Source organism: Oncorhynchus clarkii, chromosome 9, assembly GCF_045791955.1.
Source record: "Oncorhynchus clarkii lewisi isolate Uvic-CL-2024 chromosome 9, UVic_Ocla_1.0, whole genome shotgun sequence".
In the NCBI taxonomy this organism is placed as follows: Eukaryota; Metazoa; Chordata; class Actinopteri; order Salmoniformes; family Salmonidae; genus Oncorhynchus; species Oncorhynchus clarkii.
The window spans coordinates 70,797,790-70,809,943 of NC_092155.1; the positions used below are offsets into that span (position 1 = coordinate 70,797,790).

Below are 12,154 nucleotides of genomic sequence, written 5' to 3' on the forward strand. Positions count from 1 at the left end.
GGTAGTTGTTTTCTGTATTGTTAGTTTCCTTACATAACTGTTTGTTTTCCTCTTTGTTGTTTTTTGTCCTAGTGTTCTGATGTTAAATAAATATCATGAAAACGTCTCACGCTGCGCCTTGGTCCAGTCATTCACAGGAAGAGGATCGTTGCATGTCTGGTTTGCTTAATATAAAACATTTGAAATGATTTATACTTTTACTTCTGGACTTTTACTCAAGTAGTATTTTACTGGGTGACTTTCACTTTTACTTGAGTCATTTTCTATGAAGGTATCTTTACCTTAGTATGACAATTGTGTACTTTTTCCACCTCTGAAACAGACGATGTCGTTTTGTTATGTTTAGGGGGATTTTTTTTTGCATCCATCAGCTAGCTAGCTTTGTTCTGACCAGCACTGTCCACTGCTTGCCTTATGCAGCAGCGGCAGGTACGCAAGGCAACTTTTCCAGCATCATAGCATATGTATCAGTGAATCTCTGTGACATAAGAAATATGAGTGATAGTGTAATCAATGTGTATTTACTATGTATTTGTATATATTATGGATTCCCATTATTGGGAACTGACTTCCTGGGGTCCAGCAAAATTAAGGCAGTTTATACAATTTAAAAAAACATTACAATACATTCACAGACCGTGTGCCCTCGTACAAAATGTATGAACATGTTAAATTATTCTGAGACGTGCAGTCATATGCAGATCCTGATCGGTCAACAAGCTTATTTGACGTGTCAAATAGTGTTATTTGACTTGTATCTTTTTTAACAAGCAAAGACCAAAATGGTGTTCCACATGGTTTAGGGTAAGGGCTAAGTTTAGCATTAGGATAAGGCTTAAGTGTAAGGGTTTGGGCTAGAGTATACACTATATGCAAAAGTATGTGGACACCCCGTCAAATTAGTGGATTCGGTTATTTCAGCCACACCCTTTGCTGACAGGTGTATAAAATCGAGCACAAGGCCATGAAATCTCCATAGACAAACATTGGCAGTAGAATGGCCTTACTGAAGAACTCAGTGACTTTCAATGTGGCACCGTCTTAGGATGCCACCTTTCCAACAAGTCAGGAGCAACAACGGCTCAGCTGTGAAGTGGTAGGCCACACAAGCTCACAGAACGGCACCGCGGATTGCTGAATGGCATAAAAATCATCTGTCCTAGGTTGCAATACTCACCACTGATTTCCAAACTGACAGCTTTAGACAGTAGGAAAAGGTTGACTGTTTGTCCCCCAAGAGATTGTGACAGCAGGTGAAAATGGCATTTGAAACACACAACACATCCGGTACTGTATAACAGGTGACAGTGGAGCCCAAATGTGTGGGTTTCGATCAATCCCTGCATCAAGAAAGTTCATAGCAAGCAGTGAATTGGAATGGCATTGATTCTCATGGGAAGGGTGGCCAAAATAACTAAGAAAGTCACACCCCCAATAAGCCACCAATATGACCACATTGAGGCATATGTCACTGTGCTTCTATTGCTGTATACACCATGGCACTGCCTACTTCAGATGTTCATTTAGCAAACAAGACAGCTCATGATCCAGTGTCTTTATCACAGTCAACACACCTATATTGTAGCTTAAATTCATAATTTCTCTAAGCCTCATGGCAAAATGTGTAGAATAGTATGAGATAAACTATTGAACTGCACATTTTTCTCTTTGCACCATGGCAAAATCATGTTTCTTTACCCAAATTTGTGCAGTCCCACCCACCAACGAATTTCTGGCAACGCTACTGCTATAACAAATCATGCTACCTTCCTATCTGAATGTGGAAATCGGTTAGATATGTAACCACCAGCAGCTAGCTGCACAACCATTCTAGTGCAGTTTCATTCAAATGTGTTTAGTAGTCTGAATTGTCAAGTTTGTTTCTTCACTATTACATTTATTAGGCACTTCAGACAACTTTTCTAGGAATGATTTTTTTTAAATACACTCTTATCAAACTGTATTCTTACCTTAAATAGCGAAAAAAAAACGTGTCTGTTCGGTCCAAAAGGAGGACCGCTACCTCCACTTAATCCAAGAGCGTGCGTTTGTTTTACTCAGGTGCCCCTTCCTATTCTTTACCTGGCAGCACTTTGTCCGTTGTTATGTGGGTACATTCGTTGTGTCTTTAAGCATCCCCACAGCTGACCATCTGCCGGGCTGTGCGCACGAGGAGTTCAGAGGAACAGTTACCACAACGAACAAGCTCTAGCTGAGTGGCAGAATTCTTTTTATGCATAACAAGTGGGCATCTTCTGTTTTTATGGTTTGATAACGCAGTAAATGTATGACATAGGCCTACGTTTTGTCAAATTTTTACAAATAGCTTCAATGCTAAATCATAATAAATAAATAAAAATGATTCATATTTTTTTTCCCTACTTTTAATTATTTAATGGTTATCAGATTCCCAATAGGCTATATACCCTGCCCAGAATATTAGTAATTGTCACCACCACAGACATATTTAATTATCAACAACAAAGAACGGTATGAATTCACAGTTCCAGGTGGTAACACGAGGCAATTAATGGATAACATCACATCATTCTCTCTCAGCATTTCTGTGATGTTGGCCTATGTTAGATGAGCCTCCTCTGGTGGTTGCCAATGGGACTGTAAGCACATTTAGACAAACAACAGATTGGATTACCACTAAGAATTGTATAGCATGACTTTCATTCTTTATTGTGTATGAGCCATTTTTGTCTACCTATGTGTCTACCTTTGGGGTGCAGGTAGCCTAGTGGTTATGGCGTTGGGCCAGTAACCAAAAGGTTGCTGGATTGAATCCTCAAGCTGACAAAGTAAAAAATCGGTCATTCTGCCGCTGCCCACTGTTCCCCGGTAGGCTGTCATTGTAAATATGAAATTGTTCTTAACTAACTTACCTAGTTAAATTAAATGTGGATTGTGTTCTGTTGTTGTTGTATGTCCACCATATGATGGGGTCCTTGGTCACATGTTTGGAGGGAATGGGCTTTTCTTCTTTGGGCAAAAGACCATCCTCTCTCCTCAGTGACCCGGTAACCATTAAGTTGACGAGTGGTCGAGCTGTGTGTCAATTTTTTAGTAATCAAATGAAAGAGTTTCCTCCCCTCCTCGATAGGCACCTTTCATTGAGGATACTCATGTGTATCCAACCGTAGAAGAGTTTTCAAATCTGCCACAACCCCTTTGAATCAGCTTTAGTTTTGTCAGAGGAGAAAAACATGAACAAGTTTAAAAACATTATGCTAATTATTGTTTTATCTGTAAAATGTGTTCCACAGCTAACTTAATTCCTTTTGATCACTTTATACATTTATTTTGGGATCCACCCCTGTAAACATAATTTGCCAAATGACACACGAATGGAGACCGACCTTTTTCAAAAGGAGGTGAGAGAGGACAGAAGAGAGGATGCGAGGAGTTGAGCAAAACCAATTCAGATCCTCCCATAGAGAGTATACGACCCAATCCCAAGTGGACCCCTAAGCACTACACTCTATACACTTTTCTTTTTTGACAGGTGTAAACAATATAAACTGACCATCCTACCAATCCTCGACTTTGGCGATGTCATTTACAAAATAGCCTCCAATACCCTACTCAACAAATTGGATGCAGTCTATCACAGTGCAATACGTTTTGTCACCAAAGCCCCATATACTACCCACCATTGCGACCTGTACGCTCTCGTTGGCTGGCCCTCGCTTCATACTCGTCGCCAAACCCACTGGCTCCATGTCATCTACAAGACCCTGCTAGGTAAAGTCCCCCCTTATCTCAGCTCGCTGGTCACCATAGCATCTCCCACCTGTAGCACACGCTCCAGCAGGTATATCTCACTAGTCACCCCCAAAACCAATTCTTTCTTTGGCCGCCTCTCTTTCCAGTTCTCTGCTGCCAATGACTGGAACGAACTACAAAAATCTCTGAAACTGGAAACACTTATCTCCCTCACTAGCTTTAAGCACCAACTGTCAGAGCAGCTCACAGATTACTGCACCTGTACATAGCCCACCTATAATTTAGCCCTAACAACTACCTCTTTCCCAACTGTATTTAATTTATTTATTTATTTTGCTCCTTTGCACCCCATTATTTTTATTTCTACTTTGCACATTCTTCCATTGCAAAACTACCATTCCAGTGTTTTACTTGCTATATTGTATTTACCTTGCCACCATGGCCTTTTTTGCCTTTACCTCCCTTCTCACCTCATTTGCTCACATTGTATATAGACTTGTTTATACTGTATTATTGACTGTATGTTTGTTTTACTCCATGTGTACTATGTGTCGTTGTATGTGTCGAACTGCTTTGCTTTATCTTGGCCAGGTCGCAATTGTAAATGAGAACTTGTTCTCAACTTGCCTACCTGGTTAAATAAAGGTAAAATAAAAAATAAAAAATAAACATGGTAACAGCTCCACTTTGCACTCTGATAGGCTAGCTGGAAGTTTCACCAGTTTGCTTCTACCAATCCAATACTCTCAGATCTCCACAAGTGCATGGTGGTGTACGGTTTATATGGTTCCTTCCTTTCCATCTAGAGTAGGAGCTCTAATATCTACACAATGTGTCTACTGTAATAATATCTGCCTGTCTGGAATTATGTTTTTATCTTTTCTGCTAAAAATGGCCAAAACAAAGGACCAAAGATGGATGTTTGGAAAGGGATTATTTTGCCCGTATGAACACGTTGCAATCCCACCTTTGCTAGAACGGCTATCAGGAACTTTTTGAATAGGTTAGCTTCTACAACTTGTAAAACTACTTTTCAGATAATCATATTACAGGGACTAATAATGCAACGGTCTCAGAAATGCCGGCACTTGTAGTCCGTCCATCTACAGTAGGCTTTACGCTAATAAGGTCTATTTAACAGTGTCCAGCAGTATGCTTTATGACCAATAAGGTCTATTTGACAGTTTTCAGCAGTATGCTTTACGCTAATATGGTCTATTTAACAGTGTCCAGCAGTATGCTTTATGACCAATAAGGTATATTTAACAGTGTCCAGCAGTATGCTTTATGACCAATAAGGTCTATTTAACAGTGTCCAGCAGTATTCTTTATGACCAGTAAGTGTCTCCCTCACTACGGCTGCTGGTCAATTCAGTCTGAACATTCAGATGAGAAAATCTGGGCTGGCTTTGAATCAATAATTTGTTATATTTGTTTTGCTGCCAGGAGTGTCCATGGGATGCCCATATTCCACAAATGTTCATGTTAGAAGTCCCATAGTAAATAATTTAATGAGCTCAGACACATGTCTTACAATAGCAATAAAGGCCTGAAGGGGTGTGGTATATGGCCAATATACCACGGCTAAGGGCTGTTATTTAAGCACGACACACCACAGAGTGCCTGAACACAGCCCTTAGTCGTGGTATATTGGCGATATACCACAAATCCTGTGAAGCCTTATTGCTATTATAAACTGGTTACCAACATAATTAGAGCAGTAAAAATAACTGTTTTGCCATACCCATGGTATACTGTCTGATATGGAGCAGCAGGTAGCCTAGTGGTTAGGGCGTTTGACTAGTAACTGAAAGGTTACAAGATCAAATCCCCGAGCTGACAAGGTAAGAATCTGTTGTTCTGAACAAGGCAGTTAACCCACTGTTCCTAAGCTGTCAATGAAAATAAGAATTTGTTCTTAACTGACTTGCCTATTTAAAGAAAGGAAGAAAAAAATATGGCTTTCAGCCAATCAGTATTCAGGGCTTGAACTGTACAGTATGGATTTTACAGTAGCCTTTGAGTTGCATTACTCAATACATACTTGTAATGTCATTAGCTTTCTGTACAACCAACCACGGACCAATCAAAAAGCTGTAACTGTCATCTGTGTGGCCTTAATAAGTGTGCAATCTGTGCATGACAGAGCTTTTACCAGGTACAAGAAGCCTTCATACCTGATCTCGCACACAAACACAAACCTTTTTCTTACACATATGATTGAACAGAAGAGCAAGAGGAATTTGGCAGCCTTTGGTAGCATTTAGACTGGTGCTACAAAAAGAGAGGAACATGAATAACTTCTTATGGCTGGGGGCAGTATTGAGTAGCTTGGCTGAATAAGGTGCCCAGAGGTGCCCAGAGTAAACTGCCTGCTACTCAGTCCCAGTTGCTAATATATGCATATTATTACATTATATTTTGATATTATATTATATTTGGATAGAAAACACTCAGAAGTTTCTAAAACTGTTTGAATGATGTCTGTGAGTATAACAGAACTCATATGGCAGGCAAAAACCTGAGAAAAAATCCACCAGGATGTGGAAAATTTGAGGTTGGTCATTTTTCAACTCATTCCCTATTGACGATACAGTGGGATACTGGTCATGTTGCACTTCCTAAGGCTTCCACTAGATGTCAACAGTCTTTAGAACCTTGTTTGATGCTTCTACTGTAAAGGAGGGGCTCATAAGGGCTCTTTGAGTCAGTGGTCTGGCAGATTGCCACAAGCTCGTGACGCTCGTTCACGTGAGAGGTAACTCGAATTCCATTGCATTTCTGAAGACAAAGGAATTCTCCGGTTGGAACATTACTGAAGATTTATGTTAAAAACATCCTAAAGATTGATTCTATACATCGTTTGACATGTTTTTACAGACTGTAACGGAACTTTTTGACATTTCGTCTGCTCCTAGTGAACGTGCTTCGTGAGTTTGGATTTGTTTACAAAACGCGCTAACAAAAGTATCTATTTGGACATAAATGATGGACATAGATATTGAACAAAACAAACATTTATTGTGGAACGGGGATTCCTGGGAGTGCATTCTGATGAAGATCATCAAAGGTAAGTTGATATTTATAATGTTATTTCTGACTGCACAATATGGTGGATATCTTTTTGGCTTGTTTGGTCTTGTTTGGTCTCCGAGCGCCGTACTCAGATTATTGCATGGTGTGCTTTTTCCGTAAAGCTTTTTTGAAATCTGACACAGCGGTTGCATTAATTGGAAGTGTATCTAAATTCCATGCATAACACTTGTATTTTCATCAACATTTATCATGAGTATTTCTGTAAATTGATGTGGCTCTCTGCAAAATCACCGGATGTTTTTGGAACTACTGAACATAACGCTCCAATGTATACTGAGATTTTTTTATATAAATATTAACTTTATCGAACAAAACATACATGTATTGTGTAACATGAAGTCCTATCAGTGTCATCTGATGACGATCATCAAAGGTTAGTGATTAATTTTATCTCTATTTCTGACTCCTCTCTTTGGCTGTTTAAATGTGTTTTTCTGTGACTTGGCTCTGACCGAACATAATCGTTTGTGGTGCTTTCGCTGTAAAGCCTATTTGAAATTGGACACTGTGTTGGGATTAACAAGAAGTATATCTTTAAAATGGTGTGAAATACTTCTATGTTTGAGGAATCTTAATTATGAGATTTCTGTTGTTTTGAATTTGGCGCCCTGCACTTTCACTGGCTGCTGTCATATCGATCCCAGCCATAAGAAGTTTTAAAGCCTATAGATGTGATGTTTGTGAGTATCACGAATGAGCACTGTTGAAATGCTTAAAAGAGATTCCTCCATTGTTTTACCCCCCAAAATTGTTTTACTTAGTGTTGCTTTAAAAGTATGGGTAATCAGAGATTAGTTAATGTTGATGATTCAAGGCGGGAGGAGGTATACAGAGCCTCTGACAGGTGACTGTTTACACATTGCAGTACAGCGGAAAGGACAAGATGTGGTGTGTTTATAAATTCAATCTGGAGTGCCAGAGTGTGCTCAGATTGCGCTCTGGGCATTCATAAATTCAGAGCATTGTCAGATTGTCTGTTCCTAAATTCAGAGCATTGCGTTCTCGAAGTGTTCAGAGCGCACATTGGACGCTCTGGCCTAGAGTAGGGTTGATCAGAGCGTTCTGACCTTACAACGGCAGTCAAGCAACCAAGCTAAAAGGCTAACTTGGCTAGCATGCTAACTACTTCCAGACACAAATAAGAAAACACCTCACTCTGACCATTTTACTCCCCCTAGCAGAGATGATTAGGCTGTTTTCATGTTATCCAGCCTATTGGTGACTGTAACTGTGCTGCTGGCAATAATTGAATTACGCTTTTTTTGCCTACATTTACTGACACCGGCCATATTCATAAACTCAGAAGTTATTCTGCACTCTGGCACACTCAGACTAGAGCTCTGAAATCGTAGTAGATAACCAGAGTGAAATTACTAACGCACCCTCAGGGTGGGCGTCTCCCAGCTACCTTTGCTTACCTGTCATTTCCAAATCTTAAAGCGATTACAGATTTCCAATAGGTACCGCACTGGTTTGAACTAAAGGGACATTTTGTATTGACAAAATGGAATCGCCCGTGAAGAAAGGTTTCCTTAGACTGGAAATACAGAAAACAACATGGGAGGTTCCGGAGCAATATACCACACTGAAAGCTGTTGGCTCAGGTGCTTACGGGACAGTATGGTGAGTTGACTTTGTGAACGGTCAGTGCATTCTGGGATTCTTGGGACATCACTACCCTAAACCCTAACCGTAACCTTTACCCTTACCCTAACCTTTACCCCTACCCTAACCTTAACCATATCCCTTACCAAACCATATTCTTGAACCCTTACCTTCTCCATGTAAAATGTAAACTTCAATGGGGGTAGGGATATCCCAAGGATAGCACAAACCCTTTGGGTGAACGGGTAATTATTGGGAGGCCTTGCAGGAATAACTTCACGCCAAACCAGCATGTGTTTGTATTCTTTAGAATATACCTCTGTATAAATACAGTTGTTCTCAATCTCAGTCATTGCAAAATATGTAGAAAATAAAAAATAATGGAAGGAACAACTTTCCCTTAGCCTATAATTGTTTATTTAATTTAAATAAAATCCAAAACTCTACATTATTGTATTTTGACAGTTTTTTTGTTGCATTTGTTCAATACTGAATAGACTGGTCATTGCTAACAGAGGCACTATTGTATTTCCTCAAGCAAATAAGCAAGTTGAAGCAGGTTTCGAGATAAGACAAGAATTTTGCTCTCCCAACCTGGAGCAAGCCCTGTAATCTTGAAACCCAGTTTTACCTCTGCCAGATATAGGTCATATGGAATGTCTGAAATCAAATGTTATTTGTAGGACTTCAGATAATAATTTGTCAAACTCTGACATAAAAGTCAATCAAAGATTTTGCAGTCTTTGATGACCTGGTATTGAGAGTAAACCACAGGAGGTTGGTGACACCTTAATTGGGGAGGATGGGCTCGTGGTAATGGCTGGAGCGGAATTAGTGGCATGGTATCAAATACATCAAACACATGCCATTCCATTTGCTCCGTTCCAGCCATTATTATTAGCCGTTCTCCCCTCGGCAGCCTTCACTGGAGTGAACCATTCTATCTATATCCCCCACAGTCTGTTGCTATTGAGAGTAAACCAGTCTATCTATATCCCCCACAGTCTGTTGCTATTGAGAGTAAACCATTCTATCTATATCCCCCACAGTCTGTTGCTATTGAGAGTAAACCATTCTATCTATATCCCCCACAGTCTGTTGTTATTGAGAGTAAACCATTCTATCTCTATCCCCCACAGTCTGTTGCTATTGAGAGTAAACCATTCTATCTATATCCCCCACAGTCTGTTGCTATTGATGAGAGTAAACCATTCTATCTATATCCCCCACAGTCTGTTGCTATTGATGAGAGTAAACCAGTCTATCTGTATCCCCCACAGTCTGTTGCTATTGATGAGAGTAAACCAGTCTATCTGTATCCCCCACAGTCTGTTGTTATTGAGAGTAAACCATTCTATCTATATCCCCCACAGTCTGTTGCTATTGAGAGTAAACCATTCTATCTATATCCCCCACAGTCTGTTGCTATTGAAAGTGAACCATTCTATCTATATCCCCCACAGCCTGTTCGCTATTGAGAGTAAACCATTCTATCTATATCCCCCACAGTCTGTTGTTATTGAGAGTAAACCATTCTATCTATATCCCCCACAGTCTGTTGCTATTGAGAGTGAACCAGTCTATCTGTATCCCCCACAGTCTGTTGCTATTGAGAGTAAACCATTCTATCTCTATCCCCCACAGTCTGTTGTTATTGAGAGTAAGCCAGTCTATCTGTATCCCCCACAGTCTGTTGCTATTGAGAGTAAACCATTCTACCTATATCCCCCACTGTCTGTTGCTATTGAGAGTAAACCATTCTACCTATATCCCCCACTGTCTGTTGCTATTGAGAGTGAACCATTCTATCTATATCCCCCACAGTCTGTTGTTATTGAGAGTAAACCAGTCTATCTGTATCCCCCACAGTCTGTTGCTATTGAGAGTGAACCATTATATCTATATCCCCCACAGTCTGTTGTTATTGAGAGTAAACCAGTCTATCTGTATCCCCCACAGTCTGTTGCTATTGAGAGTAAACCATTCTACCTATATCCCCCACTGTCTGTTGCTATTGAGAGTGAACCATTCTATCTATATCCCCCACAGTCTGTTGCTATTGAGAGTAAACCATTCTATCTCTATCCCCCACAGTCTGTTGCTATTGAGAGTGAACCATTCTATCTCTATCCCCCACAGTCTGTTGCTATTGAGAATGAACCATTATATCTATATCCCCCACAGTCTGTTGTTATTGAGAGTAAACCATTCTATCTCTATCCCCCACAGTCTGTTGCTATTGAGAGTGAACCATTCTATCTCTATCCCCCACAGTCTGTTGCTATTGAGAGTGAACCATTCTATCTCTATCCCCCACAGTCTGTTGCTATTGAGAATGAACCATTATATCTATATCCCCCACAGTCTGTTGCTATTGAGAGTGAACCATTCTATCTCTATCCCCCACAGTCTGTTGTTATTGAGAGTAAACCATTCTATCTATATCCCCCACAGTCTGTTGTTATTGAGAGTAAACCATTCTACCTATATCCCCCACAGTCTGTTGCTATTGAGAGTAAACCATTCTATCTATATCCCCCACAGTCTGTTGTTATTGAGAGTAAACCATTCTATCTATATCCCCCACAGTCTGTTGCTATTGAGAGTGAACCATTCTATCTATATCCCCCACAGTCTGTTGCTATTGAAAGTGAACCATTCTATCTCTATCCCCCACAGTCTGTTGCTATTGAGAGTAAACCATTCTATCTATATCCCCCACAGTCTGTTGTTATTGAGAGTGAACCATTCTATCTATATCCCCCACAGTCTGTTGCTATTGAGAGTAAACCATTCTATCTATATCCCCCACAGTCTGTTGCTATTGAGAGTAAACCATTCTATCTATATCCCCCACAGTCTGTTGCTATTGAGAGTGAACCATTCTATCTATATCCCCCACAGTCTGTTGTTATTGAGAGTAAACCAGTCTATCTGTATCCCCCACAGTCTGTTGCTATTGAGAGTGAACCATTATATCTATATCCCCCACAGTCTGTTGTTATTGAGAGTAAACCATTCTATCTATATCCCCCACAGTCTGTTGCTTTTGATGAGAGTAAACCATTCTATCTATATCCCCCACAGTCTGTTGCTATTGATGAGAGTAAACCAGTCTATCTGTATCCCCCACAGTCTGTTGCTATTGAGAGTAAACCATTCTACCTATATCCCCCACTGTCTGTTGCTATTGAGAGTGAACCATTCTATCTATATCCCCCACAGTCTGTTGTTATTGAGAGTAAACCAGTCTATCTAGTCTGAGACATAATTGTTATATCCAGCACTAATGTACTTTGACTTCTGACCTTGTCTCATTTATTAGTTCTGCTATTGACCAGCAGACCAAGGAGAAGGTGGCCATTAAGAAGCTCTATCGTCCATTTCAGTCCTTGATCCATGCTAAACGGGCCTACCGGGAACTACGACTGTTGCGCCACATCCAGCATGACAATGTAAGTACTTGTTAGCTTCTATTATAGTGGGATATCTGAGATGCGCTCCCCTAGACAGAGATTCCAGTCACTCAAAAATGTAGAGGCTTTTCATTACAATGCAGTAATTGTCATTCTACAGTACTTCACATCAGAATCATTTACAGTCAAATGGACACTATTCAGCATCCAGTTGTATTGCTTTGCCTCTTTCCTATGTGTTTATTTATGTTTAGGGGAAAGGAGTAGCGGCCGTTATGGGCCCGTGTTTTCACTCAACACTTCAC

The 12,154-nt window shown here is 40.2% G+C and overlaps 1 protein-coding gene across 1 annotated transcript in view; it reads left to right on the forward strand.

The window, feature by feature from the left end:
* Window positions 1-8,280: 8,280 nt before the first annotated feature.
* Window positions 8,281-12,154, forward strand: part of LOC139416890 (mitogen-activated protein kinase 14A-like) — an 11,255-nt gene continuing 7,381 nt past the window's right edge. Inside the window, exons 1-2 of the mRNA XM_071166049.1 lie at window positions 8,281-8,451; window positions 11,759-11,888. Coding sequence (XP_071022150.1) covers window positions 8,333-8,451; window positions 11,759-11,888 — 249 coding nt within the window. The 5' untranslated portion in view covers window positions 8,281-8,332. The remainder of the gene's footprint in view (window positions 8,452-11,758; window positions 11,889-12,154) is intronic.